The sequence below is a fragment of the Meleagris gallopavo genome, chromosome 1, assembly GCF_000146605.3.
Source record: "Meleagris gallopavo isolate NT-WF06-2002-E0010 breed Aviagen turkey brand Nicholas breeding stock chromosome 1, Turkey_5.1, whole genome shotgun sequence".
Taxonomy (NCBI): Eukaryota; Metazoa; Chordata; class Aves; order Galliformes; family Phasianidae; genus Meleagris; species Meleagris gallopavo.
Window position 1 is genome coordinate 102,670,297 of NC_015011.2, and position 25,468 is coordinate 102,695,764.

Sequence of the window (25,468 nt, forward strand, 5' to 3'; positions counted from 1 at the left end):
GCAGGGCGACCTAAAGAGAAGAAGCGGGCTCGGGAGAACAAAGAGGTGCCCCGCGCCAGCCTGCTCAGCTTCCAGGACGAGGAGGAGGGTGAGGCGGCGGTGGCGGGGCTGGATTTGCGCCGTGGTTCGGTTTGTTATCTTAAGGCAGTAGGGTGGCGGAGGAACGTGGGCTGTGAAGGGCTGCGGCCAGTCTTCGTAGCGACAGGGATGCGCTGGCAGGGAGCGCCCCGTCGGCGGCACCGGGCTGTGCTCCTTGGTTTCACTACGGTTTAGCGGGGTGAGTTACTATGACAGCACCCCGAGTTGGAAGGGACCCACGGGCATCACCGAGTCCAGCTCCTGGCTCCACGTAGGAATAGTCGGACCTGGATTTGCACGGTTCCAGGCGCTGGACCCAACTTGTTCGTCCCCGCCGGACCTGTGGTGCTGATGGAGGATGGTGTTTGCTGTCCTTCTGCATCAAGTTTGCTTTCATCCCGCGTGGATGTCAGGGGGAAGTTCTTTACTATGAGAATGGTGAGGTGCTGGAACAGCATTGCCCAGAGAGGCTGTGGATGCCCCATCCCTGGAGGTGTTCAAGACCAGATTGGATGGGGCCCTGGGCAGCCTGGTCTAGTATCAAACGGGGAGGTTGGTGTCCCACATGTGGCAGAGGGGATGGAGATTCATGATCCTTGGGGTCCCTTCCAACCCTGGCCATTCTGTGATTCTGTGGCTGTGTCAGATCACCTGTTGTCTGAGTAGACTCTGGGTGAAATCATGGGTATTTTGTTGCAGTTATTTCCTCACAGATTACTAGATTGTCTTTCATAAATAGTTGGAAAAGTGACTGAATGGTTACTGTACTTTGGAAAAATAGCATAGCTGTACTTGTTCAGTGCTCTGGCAGGAATCCTGCCACAGGTACTCTACCTGTGCACATGTCCTAATCTACGCGATGGGTAATAGTTGTTACACATTAAAAATAGTGATGAAAGAAGCACTCTTCAAACCACCGACTCCATTGCATCCCAGAAGTTCAGGTTTGATCAGACTTGTCTTGTGTTAAGTGATCTTGTGATCTTCTGCTAGAGGAGAGTTAGTGTGCCTTTTGATATTTTGTTTCAAAGAACTCTATCCTGGTCTCTGGACCATGGATTTGAAAACCTGACAGAAATATAGAAAACACAGTGTTACAGTATTTACTTGAGAAAAAACTGTTGGATTTCCTGCATCCCACTTTGAATTTCTGTATGTTGTTTGTTTTTTTTTTCCCCCCAAACTTACTGCATACCTTTCAGTAGGTTGTAGTTCTGCAGGCATTCAAGCTGTTGGTGCAGCAAAAACCAGTCATTCCCTTACTCATTAGTCATACTGGCCTAAGTGTGGTTATGAAGAGAATCTTAACGCAAAATGCTGAGGCTTCTCGTTTTCTTCTAAATCTGTGGTCACAATGAAGAATCTGCTGCTTAAAAAATAAACATTAAAATTGAAACAGCAATGAATACAGATTAAAGCAGGTCACGTTTGTATACTTCAGCTTCTGCCTTGCTTTTCTGTGACTGTGCTGTGAATGGGTCTTTAGGGGTCCTAAAGAAACAAGGAAGACAAGAGTGCTTGTGGAAGGATATGCAGCTCTTGTTGTTACAGTAGTGCAAGTGTGAAATTACGTTCCTAGTGGCGCTTCTTGAGATCTAGGTGCAAAAGAGACTTCTTGGCAGATCTAACGTGTTTTTCAACTTTCTCTTAAAGAAACTGAAGAAGTTTTCAAAGTGAAGAAATCAAGTTACAGCAAAAAGATTGTAAAACAGCTGAAGAAAGAATACAAGGAAGATCTTGAAAAATCAAAAGTTAGAACAGAGGTCAATTCTCCAACAGATGGTAACTGCAAAATTAACAGTAACTTCTCTAATGGCAAAGATTAAGAATTGTAAATACAGATCACTTGTTTTCAGGATGAGTTGTCTGTCTTTCTATAGTATTTAGTATTAGAATATATGTTGAATGCATTCAGTTGAAACTCACAAATGCTATTCTGGTGCTGATAGAGATCTTTGAATCTCTGTCAGTAGAAATGAATGCTGAAGGATGAAATTTTTCAGATAGCTGCCTTTACAATTGTCTACAAAGTAGACTTGAGTAGTTTATGTTTCAGCACTGTTTGTGTCAGATCCATTTCTTTTCTTCCTATTATTAGTTCAGCACTACTTATAGTGCTTATATGACAGGATGTCCTTGCAGTGCAGCTTGTCAGAAAGTAAAAATGAGGGAGTGACTCTGTGATGGTTTTTGTTATTAAGTAAATTACTCAACAGTTGTGCGTTTCACAGTTTGACCTTAGAGCAGAGTTTGTGATCAAGATGACAAGAAGAAAGTATTGGAGCTGAAGGACCTCCTAACAGTACATTCTAGTTGTACTAGAAAAGTACTTCTAGAACTTGTAGGTAGGGCCTGAGATTTCGGTTTTGTTGTAATTCTGCTGTTGGTTATTGGGAAAATCATTGGTAAAGTATCTTGATGTGTTTTCCTCTACCATTTACTTTGGGTAGAGTGAAACCTACAACCCATGAGTACAAGTGTTATCTAAAAATCACAGTATCACAGATACAGCTGAAGCTTATGGAAGTTGAATGTAATCCCATAGAGAAATTTGCTTTCACTTGGTTTTAATCCTAGAATGTTAGTTCTTTAAAAAAAAATGCCTCCAAGTGACCTTTACCAAAGAGTAAAATGTAGGCTTTGTCTTAACAGTTGAGCCACCACTAGAAAAGACAGGACAGATTAAGGACATAGGTCAAGAAGATGGGACTGCAAACAGCGAACATGGTGAAGAAGAAATGGAAGTTGAAAGTGAAAAGGAAGAAGAAAAACCAAAACCTGGTGGGGCTTTTTCAAGTGCTCTATCATCGCTGAATGTTCTTCGCCCAGGTTGGTTATCATAGTATGTCTGATATGTTAAACAAATGCTTTAGCCAGCATTTGTCTTTAATTTGAATGTCTCGGTTATGGGTCTGCAAGGTATCTCAAATGTTATCCTCTATTTTTTCATCTGATAAGTTTTCTGTCAGGCCCTGAGGCCAAAGAAATCCAATTGAGAAAGTAGTTTCTAATTGGTAGCTGACTCAGGTGATGGCCTGCTCCCCAAATAGAGCCTCCGCATTTCAGGGGAAAGAATAATTTCCTGGTTGATTCCCAAGTGACTTCCTTGTAGGGAAAATTGCAGAAGGGTACAGTATGTATGTTATTACATCTGTAGAGATAGTGCAAGCTCAAGAAGAATATCTCATTTCAAGTATAAAGAGAATCTGAACTTTAACCTTTTGTCCATGACTAGTCAAAGTAGTGGTAAAGATTTGTTAACGTTTCAAAAAATAGATTTGCAGGGGCTATTCTTTATGTTACGTAAGTAAGCTGCATTAATCTTGTATTAGTGATTTTACTTTTTTTTTCCTTATTAAATCTGGGTTTGTGGGTTGTTTTTTCTTAGTATTGCCCTTATTTGGTGTTCTTTGTCCCCTGAGCTACCATTATCTGTTGAGATGTCTGAGGATTTTTGTTTCCCTTAAAGTAATAAGAGCTAGGAGCAATATCAGAACAGGAAGTGACTTCAGAGGAATCTCATTTTCTTCTTTCTGGTACGGCAGTCAGGTCCTGTAAAAGGCATCCTCTTCTGTAGGAGTGTTTCCCAAGGGGATTTCAAGCTTCTGCCATTATAACATGTGAGCTAATGAAAGCAAAGCCAGATCTTTTGGGAAAGATTCCGTATCTGAGAGCTATTGCTCTGAAAGTTTACATGTGTAGCTATTAGGTTGCTTGCAAATGTTTCTGTGAGTATAGATTTATTTTTTTCCTCTTACTTTTATTGCCACTTACTAATGTGCTTTGGTAGGATGGCAGAGATGAGTAATAAGGAGTTGTAATACCTGTTTTCCTGCAGTGGATGGTTAACACTGTGAACATCTATCTCTAGGAGAAATTCCAGATGCTGCTTTTATTCATGCCGCTAGGAAAAAGCGTCAAATGGCTCGTGAACTTGGAGACTTTACTCCTGTTGACAGTGAACCAGGTAAAAGCCGCCTTGTTCGAGAAGATGAAAATGATGCCAGTGATGATGAAGATGATGACGAGAAGAGGAGGATAGTTTTTACAGTGAAGGAAAAATCCCAAAGGCAAAAGATTGCTGAGGAAATAGGTAAAATCTTCTCAGAGAGACAGCTGGTCAATATTTGCAATAATTTATTGCAAGTGCACCCTTTCAACGTTTTTAAACAACACATTTTTCAGACTGAAGTCTGTAGTTTAATTTGGTTTTTAAGAAAAATACTGCATGATGGAATCTACTTGTAAACTTTTGTGCACAGACTCTGTTCCTTTGGTTAGAAGCATGCAAGTCTATTTAATCTGGTAGAAACTTACACTGAAGAGCAATTAGTATTGTTCCTATACTGTTTTAGCAACTATATAGTTGTCAAAAGAAAAACATTAGTTTTTGAATATAGGATTCTGCTTCTTGGCAAAGAAGTGAAATGGCCTTCTGGAGACGGAGAAAATAGCAAGAAAACAGATCTGTAATATTGTAGAACTTTACCAGCAGTTAGCTGCAAACTTATCCTTTAGGTTTTTGTAGTGGAACCTCTGTGATAATGATTCATGAGCTAGCATTCTTAATTTCTTGTGAAGAGAAAGAGAGAATGCACTGAGACGTTCCCACCAAAGCCTGGTCTTTTAGGTTTTGGAACTCATGGCCCTTACTATGAATACGTTAATTTGTTTTTGTTACCTGTCTGTTTTATTCCTCTTCAGGTATTGAGGGGAGTGATGATGAGGCACTGGTGGCAGGGGAACAAGATGAGGAACTCAGTAGATGGGAGCAAGAACAGATACGGAAAGGAATCAACATACCTCAGGCACGTATTTTGTTGTGAGCTGCTCTTGTCTGCGATATTGGCTAAATCCATTATAAACTTGGGTAGTTTACAGAAGGCCGTTTTGTCTGGAAGATCAGTTTGTAACTTCTGATATTCTTTAAAAAGAAATGAGAAATCAGATTTTAAGTATTGTTATCCGTTTCTGTAGTCCCTCTGTTTGGGATAGATACTGATAGTGTAAGCAGCATATATTTGCAGCCTAAAATAGAGCTAGAACAATGCCACTTGGAAGAGACCTCTGTTCCTATTTGTCAGTGGCTTTACAGTTTGTAAACAGAGCTGCTTTTCTGTTTCTGTATCTTCTCTTGTGGTATAAACATGCAGTTGGAATTGATAGCGGGCTGTGCCATATGTTGTCACAGTGAAGTTGCTATTCAGTTGAAGATGATAGCGTTTTTAAAAAACATTTCAGAAAAATCCTAACAAAACACTGATTCTGATAGATAGTCTTAGTGAAATTTAGTGTAGTTCAAAATAGCTTGTTATTTTAGGAGTTGTAGGCTGGTTAAAATTATTGTTTATATTTACAGCAAGTTTTTAAATATTTAGAGTAACAACAATGTTAAGACTTTGTCCTTTTAAGAAGGCACTTTTGAGACCTTAGATATTGGAAGATGTAGGGTCAAACCCACATGATTTTGCCACACGGATGCGTTTCTGGCTACCATTTTCATTTTATAACATTTGAGATGTGAAACAATGTGTCTGCTTTCTCCAAAGTCTAACACTGTACAATTGTATGTCCTCCTACTTCAGGTTCAGCCAAGTCAGCCTGCTGAAGTGAATAATCTGTACTACCAGAACACTTACCAGACATTGTCTTATGGTTCGTCATATGGCATTCCATACACTTATGCTGCGTATGGATCATCGGAAGCCAAGTCTCAAAAAACAGATAATACTGTTCCTTTCAAAACACCCAGTAATGAGATGACTCCTATTACTATTGATTTGGTAAAGAAACAGCTTAAAGACAGGTAGGACAGACCATCTTTTTAGACTTAAAGACATGTCCCCTAGCTTTCTGTTCCTCAGGCATCTTTTAGTCTCGAGAAAACACAGTTTCATCGCTGGAAAAGTACTGACTGGCACATCCATTAAAAAAAAATAAAAATTAAAAGGCAAACAAAAAAAGCTCAAAGTGAAGATGACATTGACACTTTGTTCGAAAGTCTCCCTGGATTGCTTCTCTGGAAGTGAAGCTTTAAATGTGTGACCATTGATCTTGTTGAAGACAGGTCTGAGTTGCATCTTCTGGACGCTACACAATCTTATAGTCAAGAATTGAAAGGCCAGTGAGGTGTTTAGCTTTATCAGCAGGTTTCATTCTTTTAAACTGTAAATGAAAATTTTACCCTTCGGTAGAGAAAGAATTTACATTTTAGTGTAAGCTTTTTCTTTTGTTTAGAAGTCGTTATCTGTCAGCTACACAAAAGGTCCTACTAAATGAACATCCCATTTGCGGAGAGAAATTGTTAGTAATGAGCAACTTGCTCTTTGTCTGCAATATTGGTTTGTATGCTAATAGTAGTGAAGTGTTAGAAACTCCACTGGTAAAGCAAGTTAGTAGAGTAAGGCAACTGCTTTGTAGGAGCCATAATTCATCTGCATTTGTTTTTATTTTTATTTTTTTTTTCCCTCTCTCCATAAAATACTTTTTCCTCTCTGTTTTTCTGTAGGGCTAGCCTTGTAGTATTTTAAGTGCTAGCAACTCCTGTAAAATTTTGAAGGAGTTAACAGTTTAATGCACTCAGCATAGTCTAGAAAATTAATTTAAATCATCAGTCTCTCTATTTATGTAGAGAGGAGAGAAAGTGACGAGAGAATGTCTCTTTACAGTATTTCCATTTATATACTTAGTACTTGCACTGTCTAATATCTCAACAGTCTGAATGTAAATTTGTTATTTATCCATTGCCCCTCAGGTTGGACTCTATGAAAGAATTGCACAAAGCTAATCGGCAGCAGTTTGAGAAACATCAGCAAAGCCAAGAGGACTCTACCAAGGCAATTGAAAGATTAGAAGGGTCTTCTGGGGGTATTGGTGAACAGTATAAGTTTTTGCAAGAAATGCGAGGGTATGTCCAAGACTTGCTTGAGTGTTTCAGTGAAAAGGTAAGGATGTAAAAACATTCATCTTTTTTTAACAAAAAAAAAAAAAAAAAAAAAAAGTCTCTTAGTACATGCCAAACACCACATCATGATTTTTCAAAAAGTCCCCTGAGAACATGTTCTCCTGAAGGTTTGGTTATTCAAATGTTGAAGAGATAGCATCATGAAAAGTGATGAAGTAATGTTGGTTATCAAAAACCTTTCTTTCACAGTGTGACACATTAGTGACTTTAGATCACCTAAAAACATTTTTAGATTCTCTGTCTTTAGGGCATTTCAGCTTTACATAGATGCCACTTTTGGCCCGTGTTGGATAGCAGGTGAAGAAAAATAATGACTGAATTACGCTGCCAGTTCTTTGAATGTTTGATGAACGCAATAAGAGAGATTTGTATTTTGTATTGTAAGCTTCCTCCCACCAGGTAGTTTTATGGCTTTCTTAGTGCTCTGATGTGTGTAGAAGAAAAATTGTAAGCGTCTGAAGACAATTAAAAGAGGTACATCTTGTAGTGTACATCCTGTAGTATGGTACTCTTGCATGTTTCTAACTTGAGAACTTAGTCTTTTTCACTATTTTATTCATTATGCTAAATTTAGTTAGTTTTCTTTCAAATATATTTATGTGTGTGTGTATGTGTATGTGTGCACATACAGGAGCTGTAAAATTCAGTTAGCAGTGTACAGGCTTCATTGTCTTGACTTAAATACAATAATATGGCATCTTCTTATTGTATTAGCTGCCAGAATTACTTCAGTGGCTAAAGATGCTGCTTAGTTATCTTGTTAGGTGTGAGAGAGGACTATTGAAGCATTCTGACTGCTAGTCAGTTAGTAACTGTCCATTATTAATGGTTTTGGGAGATTCCCATCTTCAGTCTTGTGAGCTAAAGAAGAACTATGAATTGTGGACAAACCCAGGATGTTTAGACCAGTTAATCTGCCCAGCTAATGAATTAGTCATAAGAAGTATTGTTCACTGAAGAAGCAATCTTTCCAAGTCTCTGTTAGTGTGCTAGGTATTAAGGAGTAATCAAGGTACCTTTCTTTTCTTTACTGTTCTATCTTTGGTGGTTGCACAGATGCCTACATTCTTAACTAAAGAGAAATTATGTTCCTTGTCTGAGATAAGTTTGTATTTCAGAAGTCAAGTATCTATATTCAGCATTTGCTTTTTAAAAGAACTCTTACAATCAAAGAGAACATCCACACAACTTAAACACCAGAAATATGTTGTTGCATGATTGTTGTCTTTGACTGTCCACACAATCTTGTTCAAATATTTTCTTTAAACAGATTGTTTTGGAATGCCTTGTTTTGAGTGAAGACCAAACCCCTTAGTCTCCCAGACTTCATGTAAAACCAGGGAAGTTTACTGTTAACAAATAGTATAACAGTTTGTGTCGGTTCTTCAGAATGAAGTTTCACCTATCTAGCTGTACTAGGAAGTGAGTCAATTCCAGTTGTGATGATTAGCTGTTGATAATTTAACAATTAGGCTTGTCAAAGCTGCTTTCTTGTAATATTCTTTTGCTTTCCCAGTGCCTGCTTTTATAAGGATAGTATACTTGAACCCTCTTCCCCCCAACTTTCCCAAAAGTACCCGCGTGCCAGTCCCTCAAACTCTTAAGCTGTGACTTTTATCATCCTATACTTCTTAAGCCTGTTTTGAGACATGGTTGTTTTTTTTTTTGTTTTTTTGTTTTATTTCAGTTAGAGGCTGCTATAGTGCCTGTATCTACAGTGATTTACAAAATTAGGATGTCAAACAGTTTAACAGACACATTATATCAATTACAATGTCTCGTGTATTCCTCAGTTCTTTGGCCAAATAATCTATTTCAGAATTTTTAGGGTGAAAAAAATTACTATCAAATCAAAAGAAGCCCACAGAACATTGTAAGTTCTTTTCAAAAAGGGGCTGAGAAGGAGGGAATAGAAAGTCATAAACGATTATCAGGTTTTAACTAAGTACAATAATGAAATGCAGCAGGAAAATAATCTTCCTTTTTTTTAGTGTAGATGTAAGTTACTTTCAGCTTTCTGTAGAACCTGTGGCCCTTAATGCTATATTCTTGAAACAACTGCATTTATCTTTGTTTACAACACAAAATGTATATATAATTATAATAATAATAGCTATATGTTATGATTATATTATATGCACGTAAGGATACAGTTCTTTATGCTGTTAAATATGTAATAATACTGTGGGGGTATGTGTGTGTATATACACATCCTAAATCTGTAAAACCAAGGCCTTCCCTGCCCTTTCAAATATGATGCATTGATGCTCTCTCTTTATTGTATGAAGTCTGGTCACTGTTATTAGTCAAATTCACATTGATATTGGTCTGAATAAGGAAATTGTTTGCTGAACAAGCACAAATGGATACACAGTGTATTGTCCTTTCCAAAAGAGTCCATTGCCTCAGAGTTTCCTTACATGTTCATAGACTTGGTTTTTGAGAACAAAAGATAACATCATAAAGTAGAGCTTCTTTCTCTGATAACCTTATTTCTGCACCTGTGTGCCATGTTCAGTCCTTTGGGACCCCAGCCGAGCAAGACTATTTTGTCTAGATTCTGATTTTGAAGGAATGCTGAGTGTTATAAATGCTTTGTTCATTGGTAAGGTGTGATGGAGTTTATAGCAGGCCAGGTCTTACAAGATCTCTAGAAACAAGCAATAGAAATGCCAAATCTTGTGTGATGTTTTTCCCCACAAATGGTAAAACCAAGGAAATGGAACATTTTTGCATCACTAGTAGCTTCTTCACAAGTAATTGTTGTCAAAATTATGCCTTCAGAGAAAGCTGGGAAGTTGTCATGAGTCCCTTGTACCTTCTCATTTTCGAAAAGTAAGGGATATAAAAAGATCAGATCATTCCAAGCCTGTCTTTGTTATATGATTAGATAAACTCTTATTTTACCTGCAAAAGCAATCTGTCTGTGTCAGGAAGAGGGATTGAAATTAGGTTAAAATGATCCTCGTCTGCTAAATGTTCAGAGAACTTTTCATTTTTCCTCTCACACTGTTCACAGTGAATCGTGTGGGGGGAATGTAAAACAAATTACTGAATTCAAGGTAATGACTTAAAAAAACAACAACAACATCAACAACAACAAAAAACAGCGAATGAATGAGAACTCTATAATAGTCGGTGAAACTGTCAGTCACTCATAAACCACAGTATTGATAAAAGAATGATGGCTTCTAAGTCTCTTATGTTGTAAATGGGAAATATTTTGGGCTTAGATATTTAAATGCACGGATTATTTTTGTGTTTTTAAAATTATTCTATTTATTTGTTTATCCTGAGGCAGTTATAGAAGAACATCTAGAGATGCTGTCAAAATTGTTAATTTAACTTATCAATTTTAGAATTCCCTTGACACACTTAAGGGAAGAAACTAGTTTTGTGTCAAGCTTCATTATTTCTTTTTAATTTTTTTTTTCAAAACTGTCTTGAATTCAGAATGTGCACGTTCAACAGTGGGATTTTTCCTACTCTCTCCATTCTCTGCTTTGTTTACTCCAAAAGAAAACTGCATGTATTTTGAGCTACTCTGCAGCCTTTAATCTTTGCAGACCAGTTTATACCACGAAGAGCTAATATTTTGTTCATTTAATTTGTCCTCTGAAGTGTGTGTCATTCTCAGCTGAAATGGCCTTGCAGCTGTAATGTCATAATCTTAAATTTTACTGGAGGAGTTTTTTGAATAGCTGCTGAGTCACATTCTAAATTACGTCAGGAAGCAATTTCTGATTTTATCTCTTTTGGGGGAGAAAAAAAATGTAATCCTGGCTGATAGGCAGCAATGAAGTATCTGAGCTAAGGTGGAAGACTGGACTAAACATAGTTTTGGAGGTAAGGAGGATATGACATAAAAATATTCATACCAGCAGTAACTGACTCATGGGACTTGCTTTTCCAAATTAAGAGATATGAAAAATTCTCTTTTCGTTTGAGTATTTATGGTGGACTAATTTTAACTTGTCCCAGGAAATGAAATTCTGCAAAACTAGGCAGTGAATCTGCTATTTAATGTCAGGATATTCCTGTTATCATCTATTTTTGTTGCTCCTGAAATTCAGTCTAATTTGTTGAGTTTATTTTTAAGTAGCAGGTCTGACTGAAGCTTGTATCCTTCAAAGATTATACTTAATGCAGAACTCCCACTATTTGTACAATTTTGATTTTAATGATAGGCAAGAATAACATTTTGTTGATTTACCTGTTCACATAAAGCGTTTATGCACTGTTTTACTGCATTTCAGCAATATTTTGTTTTATTGTGCTTAATATTTCTATACATACTAATAAAAGTTGCAGCAAAATAATACCTGCTGGTATTTGGTAGGTTAGATTGATTATTTGATTTTTCTTTTTTTTTTTGTCCTCACTGGGTAGAGTCAGGTTCACATAAACTATAGGATATTGCTACATTCTTGTTTAAAACAGAGTGGATACAATGATTGCATGATAAGCTTTGTAACAACATTTAAGTGCACTTAGCAGGGAAAACGAGAGGACTTTTAGTAACATTTCACTTTGAAATTATTGTCTTAGTGTTTTGCCTCCTTCAGTCAATACCGATTTCTTTCAGAACACTAATCATTATGATTGAAAGCTGCCAACATTGTTAAATGCATGTGTTTTCTTCAAGTTGAAATATTTCCTGGTCCAAATGACACAAGTGGTTTAAAAACAAAACAGCTTGTGCTGCTAGAAGTGCAGTGACAGTGCTATGCTTCGGAGTAGTGTGGTACCCCAGAAAGCTAAGCACCTGGAGGATTTGATATTACGTAGTGTGTTGTATTTTTACAGGTGCCTCTGATTAATGAACTTGAATCTGCAATGCACCAGCTGTACAAACAGCGAGCTTCCCGCCTTGTCCAAAGACGACAAGATGATATTAAAGATGAATCTTCGGAGTTTTCAAGCCATTCAAGTCAGTCCATCTTGAAGGTTTTTATTATTCATTAAACAACCTTGTTTACTTATTATGGCTAATTTTAAATGTAAATGTTTAAAGTATGACTGCCTTGGAGTTTATCCTAACTCTTGAGGTAGAAACAAGTTTAGATTAAAAGTTCTCTAGTCTGTTTTGGTTTAAATTCAAAGCCACTCTAACTCTGACCTCATCTCTCCTTCCTACTGCTCTTAACTGTGTTTCCTCTTTCTAGCACTGTGAAATGTATGCATGGTGGCAGTGGCCATACTGGTGCCACACTTTTATGTCAGAATTTTTTTAATCTCCTTGACTCTGGAAATTTCCTGTACCATCTACATTTAACTTATACAAAGCTGTGAAACATTGGGCTAGAGAGTACTTTTACCTAATGCTCTACTTTGTAGGTAGCAGAAGTATTTCATTTCAGACACTGAACTGGTAAAGGAAGTGGAAGAGTCTTGTTGAAAATCAGACTAATACAACATAAATTTATATGGATAACAGTTCAAAATTAGTTAAAATACTTGCTTACCGTTAGTGTGGAGATGGGAGATTCTCAGTGAGTTTTCTTGTGGTATCACTTAAGTATGTAGAACACTATAAAGGTGTGTTACCTTAGAAGAAAACATAAATTCCTTGGAGGAAGTTTTGTTCTGCATGCTATATGATGGGTAACGTACATTAATAGTAGTTTTCTTTCTGTTTTGGAGAGTGCTTCATTTTTAGAATAGCTTTCTTTTCTGTCCTATTGCTGACCCAATGTCCTATAATAAAAGCCATTTCCTATTCTGTCACAGTGTTGCCAGAATTGAAATGTTGGCACCATTAGATTTCATTTACTGAGTGTGATAAAGCATTGAGCCTTAAGAGTTGGTCATCTCTTTACAGAACGGTCAACATACATATTCCTTTATTTGGAGCCCCTAAGCATCACATGTTGGCTTTGCAATTTTACCATTAAAAAGGGCTTGTGAGAACTAGATATCTAACATGCTTTTAAACAGATTTCCTAAGTGAAGCCTAAAATTGACTATTTTGGACTGGAATTTGGTGGTGGGATAGTGACAGATGTCATTGTCGAGAGAGATCTTATTTAGCATCTGGGAATCTTGATAATGAACTGCGCTGCATCTTGAATAGTTCAGTTCTTTCCTTCAGATTATCACAGAAACTAGTGAACTAGTGTCAACATTTGATGTGCTGTGTAGTGCAGACACAGACAATCTGCATTCCTTCATATAGTGTCAGAACACTAAGGAGATAGAAGTTAATTTAGATTTGTCTGCCAAGTTTTGGTTTACTTTTGTGTAAAGACCAATAGCTTTGAATAGCTTTGAATAACAGCATTTAATTAAAATTAATTAAAAAAAAAAAAAGGCATGATTTACTCTGTATATTAAGACTCTTAGTACTTCTGGTACAGAGTCGTAATACTGATGCAGAATATCACTGGTATTTTTAATGATAGATTTGTAAATGGGCTTAGTTAGAACATTTAAACTTACTCCTGAAATTTGGATAGGCTTGTTTTTAAATTTTGATGTTTGTATCTTAGGGGGTGGACTTGAGCACTGCCTGAGACTCAATTCGCTTCTAAAAATGTACCTGAAAAGAGTAACCAGGTTTCACAGTTCACTATTGTCAGGAACATCTTTAATGAATTGCTGCTTAAAAAGAGGAGGGGAGAGGATCCATTTTACTGTAGATTTTGATGCAGTTGAAATTGTAGACAATACAAAGAATACAGATAAAGAGGTTATGAATAGAACTCTGAAATATCATATGTTCTGACTCTGGTCATTCTTCTCCATCTTTCTTTTTGTTCATTTTATTTTCAGAAGATGCATGGTGAACGTGTTTATGTTAGGAGCTTTTTGTGTCTGGGAATATTCAATTTCAGCAATTTCTGTTTAAAATATTAAGTTTTATGTAGTTGTGCACTGTTGTGGGAGGAACAAGAGTGAAGTATGGTGAAAAATTCTTCTATTTGACATTCAAGTGGAGATTTTTCTGAGCCCCATTACTTCCTCTTTTAACCTCTACATTTGTGGATTCCAGGCTTCTGGATGCATCTTACACTTTCTACTTCAAATTACACTTAGTTTAAAGTAGGTACAGGGCTCTTGTGAAACAGCCTATAGTATATTTATATAATCATAGAAAAGCATTTTAATTTTCGTCAATGTAATTTTACAGATAAAGCGCTCATGGCACCAAATCTTGATTCTTTTGGACGAGACAGAGTGCTCTATCAAGAACAAGTTAAGCGTCGGACTGCAGAAAGAGAGGCTAGAAGGTAGAGTACTGGGGTTTCTTGTCCATCAGGAATATTTGCCTGTTCTCAAAATGCAGTTTTCTACTGCAACGTGCTAGCTTAAATAGCACTGTTCCTCTCCTGTGAAGGGAAGAAAACACTTCAGCTGGTATTCTGGGGAGAACTATTCCTAAATATCCCAACTTAGCATCTGGAAGTACAAAACAAATGGTAATTAGATGATGTTAATTTAGAATTTCTAAGAAAGTATAATAAGCCCGTTTAGTATCTATGCGGGTTCTGCTGGTTCCTCTTCCTTCCATTGCTTGAGGCAGCAACACAGTGGGATGTTTGAGGCAGTGACAAACTGGTAGTTATTTTCAACCTGAATTTCCTTACACTTGAAGTTATAATTGTGTTCATGATATAGAGGGGGAAAAACGTAATAAGTGTACTATACTGCTGATCCTTTTTAGAGCTCGTCGTAGACAAGCAAGAGAGCAAACTGGGAAGATGGCAGATCACCTTGAAGGCCTTTCCAGTGATGATGAGGAAACTTCAACGGATATTACAAACTTCAATATGGAACGAGGTTAGAAAAGATAAAGAAGCCTTATGCTGTCAAATGTAGAAAAAACAGAAAAAATAAAAGTTGACCCTGTACATGTATTTCACCATATTTCAGAGAAAGTTTAAGAACCATTTCTTATTAGCTTATCAATAGCTGTCGTTCACTACAGCTGTTAGCTGGGGGTCCACCTCTTTTCCTGGATACCTAGCTATACTATGAGAGGGAATGGCCTCTAGATGCGCCAGGGGAGGTTCAGGTTGGATATTAGGAAGAATTTCTTCTCAGGAAGAGCAGTGAGGCAGTGGCACAGGCTGCACAGGGAGGTGGTGGAGTCGTCTTCTCAGGAGGCATTCAAGAACTGTGTGGATGTGGCACTGAGAGATGTGGTCAGTGGGCGTGGTGGTGATAGGCTGATGATTGGACTGGGTGATAGTAGAGGTCTTTTCCAACCCTAATGATTCTGTGACACAGTTTATGGAATCTTGTATTGGTGTCCAGAAATGCTGTGACAAAAATTTTATAAGCTTTTATTACAGCAAACTTTGCAGATGACAGAAAGTGATGTTGACTGCAAACACTACAGAAAGGTTCTGTACTGACTTTTTGCATTTCCCCCATGGTGTTATGATTGGTTTGCTCAAAGTAGCCTTAATTGTGTATAAACAGAATACTAGAGGTAACTGTGAAGGCAGTAGCAAAACAATAATCCTATTACTTTCTCACCTTGAAACTGAGTACAGTTGTCACTAATGAAAGAAAATGTCATTAAATTAGAAGAAATGTGGAGAAGTAGATTGGTATAGACCGTGTATGTAGAATTGCATGTGTATATGAGGAGGGATGATGCAGCCATGAGAAACCGTTTATTTTGTAAACTGAGAACTGGGGGCATGAAGAGAAGAGATCAGAAAATGAGTTTCTTTTTGCAGTGTGTAATAAAAATGCTGAAGTCATAGCTGTAGGCGGTTGTGGAGAGCCAAAGTATAACTAGATTAAAAAAAGCAATTAAATGAACTGTTCAGAAGTGTGTCAGAAGTGCAAACAGTCACACCTTTAGTTGCTGGCCCGTCACCAAAATTGCAGATGCAGGCAGAGAGCTCTGATTGAACATAGGAACTACTTAAGAGTTGTTAGGTGCTGTAATTCACTTTGCAAGTTAAGTGATCTAGATTAAAAATTCTGTGTGGCTGTATTGCTTTTTGTAACATTTGCAAAATTCTTCTTTGTAAGTATTGCCAGTTTCTGAGTAAGCATAAGATTTCTGAAGCATTTTTTACTCATTCATAGCTCACCCTCATAACAGTCCAGAATGATCACTGAACTATATGGAACAGAGGGATGCACTTCAGACCTACTACCTTTATTCGTAGCATTTTTATCTGGATCACAACATTAACAGAGTGTTTATATAACATTATCTAACTTGTACTGACTCCTCTCTACCTGTTATGTGTAGTAGTTATTGTGTGCAATGAACTTTTGTAACTGGACATTTAAAACTGACTGCAGCAAAAAATGTCCAATTAAAATAGAATTAACCCTGGGAGATGTTGGGAAGTGTTGTGTTGTGGTGTCTGCCAGCACCCGCTGTCTGAAGCACTGATTCAGTTGTCACATCTCAAGGATGCCCTGCACTTGCACTTGAATTAAAAAGTGGAACAGTGTGAGTTAAAAGGTACTTAGAAATTACCTGCTCCAAACACTGGAGCAAAACAAGGTAGCTTTGAAGGTCCGCACTGTTCTTCTGCCTTAAGGAATGCATATGGCTATTTAAGGCAGAATTATTAGAAGTTTTAAGGCTAGTAGGTTTTTGGGTTTTTTTTTTTGGTAATGTTAGTAGGAGTTGGCTTATGCCAGTCACCATTAAAGTCTGAGAGAGGTTTTATATGCAACAGGTGATTAATCTGTTGCTATTTTTTTTCCTCATGACCAGACCGTATATTGAAAGAATCCAGCAAAGTTTTTGAAGATGTTTTGGAAAGCTTTTACTCAATCGATTGTATTAAGTCCCAGTTTGAAGCCTGGCGTTCAAAGTACTTTGCTTCCTACAAAGATGCTTATATTGGCCTCTGTTTACCAAAGTTGTTCAACCCTTTAATCAGACTTCAGCTGCTTGTCTGGACTCCTTTGGAGGTAAGGTCCTGGGCACGCAATATTCACAGAAGCTTCTGTGTAGTGTGGTTCTTTCATACATCTGCAGAGCAAGGTGAAATGTACCTATGCTTCTCATAAATGCATGTTGTAGGTGTGAAGCTTAAAGTGGTCACCTGTCTTGGGTTGAAGTGCTTTTCTGGGGAGTTCCTGGACTGTTGCCCTCTATTCAGCTCTCGCCTGCTAGGAATTCAACACATGCTGGCACCTTCTCAGGGAGCAATATAAACCAAAAACCAAGTCATGTATTAAATAATACATTTGAGTTTTAAAATATTTCAGGGAAATATGTGATTCTAAAGGTGATATTTTTTCAAGAGAAGTGGAATGAAGAAGCCTGTTTTTCATTGGGCTTGTGATCTATGTTCTTATATTACACATCTTTCTTCCACCCACCCTTCATACCCCATAGAACTTTGGCTGGCAGCTTTCAACTCTTTCTCATAGTACTCATCACACAGTAATTAGGTAAGGAACATGGGAGGAGCAGGGCAGCACAATTGCAACACAGTGTTCCTGGCAAGTATTCGATGTCCAGCTTGTGTGTGTGGGCTGTCAGGAGTAGCCATGAGAGGACAAAACAGTTCACCTAATTTTGGCCTCCCATTGTTCTTCCTAGCAGTGAAAGCTTCTTACGTATTTCTGCTGCAGTCAAGAGCTTATTTGCAAAGTACTGGTAGGAACTTGCTTTTTCCTGCCATGCTGGCTTTTAGTGGAGGTTTATCAAGAGACACAATGAGTGCAATTGTGTAAGTTTATTTTGCTAGGAAATGAGGTTCAGAATGCAGACTAAGAAGGCAAAAAGACGTCTTCCTTTTCAAAACTTCACACATCTGTAGCACCTTCTGCAAATGTGTCACAAATGGCTGAATCTGTCCTTTCTTCAGAAGTGCTTTTTCTTAACTACCAAGAGAGTATTTGCAGAAGGTGATCTTCTGCCTCTTCTGCTCTGACTGCAGAGGAAGGGAAGCATGATTCTTCTTCAGAGAACATTCAGAGTGTTTACTTGGAATAAATCAGAGAATCTGTGAAAGGTATCCTCATAAAAATTAAAACTTAATGTGAATTTTCCCTTCCCCATGCTGGCTTTATCTGAATTCTTAAGTTGGCAAAATAAAGCTTAAGCTATTTGGTGGCAAGATAACGTAGAAAATGAAGATTTGAGAATTCTCTTTGCTGTTCCCATTTATACATCTTGCTAAGTTTGAAAAAGTATAAGGCAAGAGATTTTTAATTCAGAAAACATCATTTTATAAAGCAGTACAAATGAACTGTTTCTCAAATTTCCTTCTTATTTTGCTCAGGTGTAGTTAGTTGTTAAAATATGTTAGGCAGCAGCTGCCCAAAAAAGTAGTCTTGCTTCAACCATTTTCACTTTCATATGATTTGGTGATTGTGTGGTTCTACAATGAATTTGTTCGTTTGGCTGTTGTTTTTTATTTTTATTCTCTTAATGTCTTGACTTCAAATGTCTGTTTAGGAAGCTAATATCTTCTCAATTCATTTTATTAGGGCAAATGTCGAGATTTTGAAACTATGTTGTGGTTTGAATCGTTGCTCTTTTATGGCTGTGAAGAACAGGAGCAAGAAAAAGATGATGCTGATATTTCACTATTACCTACTATTGTAGAGAGAGTTGTTCTTCCTAAATTAACAGGTATAATCTTAGAAAAAAACAAAGGGGGAGGAGAAGGAAGTTGGTGTTTATTTATGCCATTAGATTTTAGTGCTTTGTAAATTACTGTCCTAAGTGACTGTCCTTCTACCTGTATTTGAGCATTTGCAAAATGGAGTAATTCTTTTATCTCTTTAATAGTGATTTCTGAAAATATATGGGATCCTTTTTCTACAACACAAACATCAAGAATGGTAGCAATTGTACAAAAACTTGTAAATGGATATCCTTCAGTGGTTAATGCTGAAAACAAAAATACACAAGTAAGTTTTTTTTTTTTCATAAGTATCTTGGGTAAGTTAAGGAATTTGAGTATATTTGTAATACACTATATTGGAAAAAATGTAGCATGCTTAATGAGGGTCAGAGAGGAGTTGTTTGTTTGTTTTTTTTTCTGTTGACTAATTAGATATAGGATATGTACTAAGACTTGTTGGTTTGCAGTTTTTGCTTTAAGGATCAGCTTAAACATAGTTAGACTTTTCTTCTTCTCCCAAATGTACCGGTGGAAAAAAATCATAATTTGGTGGTTGTTCTTCTGTGAACATACGAACTAATGTCATGAGTTCAGGCTCTGTGTGTAATGCACTGCCTTTACAGCAATGGGAGACTGGCCAAAGTTTGCATGTGCAGGGAAGGTAGCAGAAGATGAAAAATGACAAAACAGCTGACTGCATTATAGCTAATCGTGTAGCCAGGCGTAATGATAAAGTAATTCCATTGCTATCACTATTGAAATTGTCAAGTTTCAGCTCTAATGTTTAATCATTATAGACGTCTCGAAGACTCCACGTGTGCTCAAGTCTGTGTGTCTTTTACCTTTAGGATCACAAATGTTCTTTATTGTTTGTAAATCTATTTCTGAGTGCTTAACTACTAAGCATTACTTTGGCTGTTATTTACAAAAAAAATAAATCTGTTTCAGATGCTTTTAAAGGCACTGTTGCTAAGAATGAGGAGAACACTAGATGATGATGTATTCATGCCCTTATATCCAAAAAAGTAAGTTTGCTTTCAACTGTGGTATTTGACCTCTCTATTAGCATGTCAGTGTTTTCTGACCATAGCTGGTAAGGTTTTTTCCATACCTCTGCATGGTTCACTGGTTGGATGTGGGAGCAAATTAATTATCATGAGGAATTATCAAAAACAAGCACAGTGGAAGAAGGGAATATTTACAGAAATGAACTTTGTGTGGGAAGGAGGAAGTCAACAAACTTCAGACAGAAGTGATCGTGTTTGCTCATTAAAGAAATCTCTTACTTTCCAGTGTCTTAGAAAACAAGAACTCTGGTCCATATTTGTTTTTCCAACGTCAGTTTTGGTCATCTGTTAAGGTAAGTCACTAAGTGCATCTGGTAAATTTCTGATGCAGTCGGCACAGCAATAAAATCCCCTTCGTAATTGTGGAAAATGGTAGATGGAAAATTGCCTTTTCTCTAGTTGAAAGAATTCTGAAGTAGGATTCTTAGCCTTCCATAACATGCTGCACCCTCTTCAGAAGATTGCCATGTGAAAGGGCATCATTTTTATTTCTACACTGTGGGTTTATTTGGCACATTCAACGACCAAAGTTTTTTTAATGTCATTGTATTTGTCAGAAAAAAAACAAAGTTTTTAATTTACTTTTGTAGTAATTAGAGGATTTTTTTCTGTATTTCTTTAAGCAGCATGAGAATTTTCATGAAAATAACTTAGACAAATGGGCAGTTTTTTGTATCCCTCTGAAAAACTGTTGTTATTTGTAAAATATGCAGCAGTTTTAATCTTAGTTTACTTGAAATGATGAAGAGTGAAAGAAATGTCTGTGTGTGTGTGGCAGGTGCTTTATAGAGTTGTCAGAGAGCTATAAGAAGCTGTAACTGTTGTAATTTTTATCCTTCTATTGGAAATGTTAACTTAGCTAAATAGGAAAGTATGAGACATTGATTGAACTGCTGAATTCCATAGTCGTGCAAACAGAACTTTTATCTGTTTTTTTTTCTATTTAGAAGTGAGGGAGACCTTATACTGAATGGGTTTGCAATCACATAATTTAAACGTTCAGCACTGAGTTCTTTCACTTTGAAGTAAAAGTCAACTTCTTAAATGCTGTCTAGAGCAAAAAGAGCATAAAGCTTATTGATGAGAATGTTGTTGTTAAGAGTGGTGCTGGTAACTCTCTTATGGCTTGTGTCTCTTAAAAATGAAGCTGCCCACTTCTGAAAATATTTCTTGGAGCGTGGTTCATTTAGACCTGTGCATGCAGTTATCACTGCAAGGCAGGTATAGATAGCATTGCAGAAGATCAGAAATAAAAACTGGGAAGCGAGTCCATTATTACTATTTTCTGATGATCTGCTTTGACAGTAAGCTGCTGGCTGTGTTCCCTTCTACAAGGCTGGCAGCACTTTTCTACAGGCTGTATACCACTGGAGAATAACAGCTGTACTGTTGGCTTAGCCAGCACTTCACTTCAGACAATTTCTGTGCCTTTTCTGTCAGTGTGCCTTGGAAATAAGGGTACACTGACAGCATGCCTGGGAATCTCACCAATGGAGAGACTGAATTTGCTCCTGAGTGGCATATGCTAGGTCTCACTTGACTTGATATTGACATAAAATTTTGAGATTGAAATGGCTTGAAACTTTAGGGTTTTTTTTTTTCTAACAATTCCTTGGGCAAAACATAAGCAACATTGAGATAATGGTTGTACAAGAATTTATAGCACTCTAAGCTGTTACTTTATGAATTTGAAATACTTTTGGAACTATCAGAAGGCATATTTTCCTTGCTTTACTTAAGCCATACTGTTGCACTTGAAGAGTCTCCAGATACTTGATTAACTTTAAGGATTCATGACAATTTAAGTAATTATTTTCCCTGTGTTGTATTTTCAGTTATTAGGAAACTTTCTCCAGTGGTATGGAATCCTTTCAAACAAAACTCTCCAGGAGCTGTCAATAGATGGGCTACTAAATAGATACATTCTTATGGCTTTTCAAAACTCTGAGTATGGAGATGACAGCATTAAGAAGGCGCAAAGTGTGAGTAATAGCAAACAAAATATTTATAATGTATTTAAAACTTGAGATTACCTCTGAAATTTTGGTTTTGATATCTTAATACTGTAATGTTGATGAACCAAAGAGAGAAACTTCTCTGGCTTATACTTGTAGGGATTCGGTGTTTTACTGCTTGAATTTTGGAGTTGATTTGGGTGGAGGGGAGAGTTCCTGTTTTATTCACTTGAGCCTTGTAAACGCAGTCTTACCTGGTGACTTAACAGATTGTGTCATTAAACTTCTAACATTTTGATATTTGGTTGTTGTTTTTTTTTTTTAACTTTTTTTCCTGTTTTGTTTAGGTAATTGCTTGCTTTCCTAAACAGTGGTTTGCTAATCTAAAAGGAGACAAGACTATTTCACAGCTAGAAAACTTCTGTAGATACCTTGTTCATCTGGCTGATACAATTTACAGAAACAGCATTGGTTGCTCTGATGTAGAGAAAAGAAATGCAAGGTAACTTAGTTTGAATTATTCAGTTGCAATACTTGTGCTTTGTTAATTGTATGCAAACACCGGTAAGTATCTCCATTCTCCTGCAAGTCTTTTGGAAGGCTGTTGAATTCAAACTTAAAAATTTTTCTGTGGTATGGTAGATGGGGTGAATTTTTAAAGGTATTTGAAAACAGCAGCTGCTGAAATTCATTAAGCATTCATAGCATTTTGCAGTACTCCTTAATGTTCTTGATTGTGGCGCATTTTGTAGTTACTCGTTCTGGGCTGCTTCACCTTGTAAACCTGTTGCAAATTCCTACACAATGGCTCCTGAATTACAGATTGTGCTTTTGTATGTGGTGCAAAAATTCTGTCTTTGCTTACGCAACCAACTCGATGAACCTGTTTTCTCCTTGATCAGAGTAATTTTACTTGTATCTGATAACCAGCATAACTGAAAGCTTGGGTTAGCTGCATGCATGAATGTGACTGCTAGCCAAGTAACCTGAAATGCTTTGTGGTGGGTTGTTCTAATCAATGGTGAATTTTATATCCACACTGTTACACTGATACACATGAACATAACCATATTGGAGGAATGTTTATTATTGTGCTGTTGCACAGGAAGAGGTTGCAAGGTCAGTAGTTTCGTTGTTTCAGAAAACCTACTTAAACTGAAACTTGGATCCCATGCTACCTGCATTAGTCACTCTTGATACCTGTACTTGCCTGAGCCATTGTTGAGTTACTCTTCAATTATTGAGGCTCTTGGTGGAATTAGATCCTTATACATAGCACTGAAATAGGGACAGGAATTTCCCTTGTCGTATAGCAGGCAAATCTTGTTTAGGAGTCTTTTTTTCTGTATCAGTTGTTATTTTGTCCCCATTAAGCACATAAAATAAATCTGCAGCAGAAATATTTTGCATAATGAAAAAACAACATTCCTGTTCATATAAATCGTAGTGTAGTTGTTTGAAAGAAAAATGCATTAATTTCCCAAGAGAAGAAGGCCTGTTTTTTATCCATACCTGTTGATAATAGTTTTCCAAGTTGAGTGCCTTTTCACAAACCAGCTGGTTTCACTTTTAAGATGAATTTTGAACCTCAAGTATTTTTAATGGAACTTAGTGAAAATTCATGTCTACATTCCTTGCAAGACACTAAAATTGTGCTTGACCATTGAGGTAGTACATTCTTCCCAAGACTGAGCTGGATCTGAAATGCAATTTGATGGTGGTGAGCTTCATACCTTTGTAAGGCATGTGTTCAAACATATTTGCTGTTTGTTGTTAGGTTTCTTTTATTGTTGGTTTGTTTTTTTGGTTTTTTTTTTTTTTTTTGGCTCAAACATCATTTATCAAGAGAGCTATGACTCACTGCACACAGTACCATAAATAATCCAGTACTTCTTCTAGTTTATATTGCATCTAGTATTGAGTGACTAATTCCTATTTCCTCTTTTCATTTTCATTGCTAAGCCGATGACCAACTTGATTTATAGACTAAGCAAACAGGAGATGATGCAAAGTTACCTGAAACTGATTTGCTGTACTGTCATAATGTGCTTTTCTGTTACTACTTTTACGTGATTGTTCTTTTTATTTTTTTTTTTTTTAGGGTAGCAAATAAAGCAGATCATAAAGCTTCTAGCAAGTATACGAGCACTGGATCATGCTGTGACAGTTGCAAATGATCACAACGTAAAAGAATTAAAAATTTTAATAGAAGGAAAATAGACTTTTCTGACATCTCGTTATGAGCTTTAAAACCATTCCTGATGTGTAATTTATGTACATATGTAAAGTTTCTTAAACTGTAAAGTATTGATCTTTGTTTTAATACAAAGTGCATTCTTATATACAGCATCCTTTGAAATAAATGAAAAAGTTGACTTTCTTTGGAGGCAAAAATGAAATTCCAAGGTAGTCATCCTCCCAGAAATCAGGCTTTCCTCAAAGTTTCTCAAAATCTTGTTTACAAAAACACTTTGTACCCACAATTAGTTGTCATCTACTCCTTTGTTTAATTGTTCCATGGCTAACTGGAATGTGTGTAATATATTAAGTGTAATGCAATGCGTGCATATATTTATACCACCGTGTTACTTTCACACTGGATATGGAGATCTTTTACTCTTGAAAAAGCTTTTCCTTTTTCTAAAAATTACTTGTTTTGAAAATAAAATGATCATATTATTGGTCAAAAGGTTAAATCTGTGAAAATCATTTGGCCTAAATAGTAGAGACGTTTCCAAATGCAGCCAAACCTTTAAAAAGCAGCTGTGCTGCACTCAGACTGGAACTCTTACGACTGTTCTTAGAAACAAGAGATGAGAAAACACAAATCAGTGTTCAACTATTTTCTTAATTTGGGCAGACAATGCAAATTTGTGATTATTGTGCAAATTTACAGTATTTCCCAATCCCCAAGCACCTTTTATTTTTCAAGGAAAAATAGTTCACCTGTGAACTCTGGGCCCTTGGTGGCTAAGTTCACTGTTTGTATCCTGTTTTATAACTCCACATTGGGAATCTATTTCTTCTGATTGGTATGGCTAAAGATGCAAAGCAAAATGAAGGTGGAGAAAACTTTATATCCTAGAATTTGAAGTGTTCATACTGTAGTAAACATTCAAATGTTACATTTCCTGCTAAATAGCAGCAAAGAATACAGTCTTGGAAAACAAAGCATTTAATTTTTTGGAAATCAGAAGGAAAATCCTTTAAAACAGGGTGATCCATGTTGCAACTCTAATGATTTGATGGGGTCTGAGGCACGTTAACAGCTGTAGTAGCCTTGGATTAAGAGCTGTTTTACTGGTGAACCCTACATTTTGGGGGGAATTATAGCAATAAATTGACATCCTGAATAACATGAAGTAAAACTGTATTTTAAGCTCATGTCGTGGTATAAATGAGTATATTAAAAAATGTACAATTTGTAACATGCACACTTCATTTGGACACTGAACAATTGTTTTTCTGAACTGCTGAGATTGATGGAGTACATTCAGAATATCTGCTTTTAAAAATTGTTTCAATAAACTTGTCTGTCAAGGAGCTGTTGCAGTGCAACGTTAAGTTTTATTTCTTTAAGTTGTAAAGGAGAAAAATGCATGCTAACTATTTTTGTCATCTCAAACTTCTGCTTTTTTTCTGAGATAGCATATACAAAGCTGCATTTAAGTTTTGAAGGTGTGTAAGTGCAGTTTCAGTAGGTGTGCACTACTAATGGGGCTCCAAGCCTTGAGACAACTTTAAATGCTGTCGTTAAAAATGGAGGCATTTTGCTCCAGTTTGGATAATGATAGAATAATGAAGAGGTGAAGAAAATATCTTCCTTCTAATCTTGTTATAAAT

General features: G+C 36.8%; 1 protein-coding gene across 1 annotated transcript in view; it reads left to right on the plus strand.

The window, feature by feature from the left end:
* Nucleotides 1–25,168, plus strand: part of PAXBP1 (PAX3 and PAX7 binding protein 1) — a 25,719-nt gene extending 551 nt beyond the window's left edge. The window contains exons 2-19 of the mRNA XM_010723291.1: nt 5–88; nt 1,732–1,860; nt 2,731–2,907; nt 3,950–4,171; nt 4,783–4,886; nt 5,664–5,884; nt 6,833–7,022; nt 11,849–11,972; nt 14,172–14,271; nt 14,706–14,821; nt 16,734–16,933; nt 18,464–18,608; nt 18,768–18,889; nt 19,552–19,628; nt 19,897–19,963; nt 21,506–21,652; nt 21,973–22,127; nt 23,727–25,168. Coding sequence (XP_010721593.1) covers nt 5–88; nt 1,732–1,860; nt 2,731–2,907; nt 3,950–4,171; nt 4,783–4,886; nt 5,664–5,884; nt 6,833–7,022; nt 11,849–11,972; nt 14,172–14,271; nt 14,706–14,821; nt 16,734–16,933; nt 18,464–18,608; nt 18,768–18,889; nt 19,552–19,628; nt 19,897–19,963; nt 21,506–21,652; nt 21,973–22,127; nt 23,727–23,802 — 2,456 coding nt within the window. The 3' untranslated portion in view covers nt 23,803–25,168. The remainder of the gene's footprint in view (nt 1–4; nt 89–1,731; nt 1,861–2,730; nt 2,908–3,949; nt 4,172–4,782; nt 4,887–5,663; nt 5,885–6,832; nt 7,023–11,848; nt 11,973–14,171; nt 14,272–14,705; nt 14,822–16,733; nt 16,934–18,463; nt 18,609–18,767; nt 18,890–19,551; nt 19,629–19,896; nt 19,964–21,505; nt 21,653–21,972; nt 22,128–23,726) is intronic.
* Nucleotides 25,169–25,468: the final 300 nt, after the last annotated feature.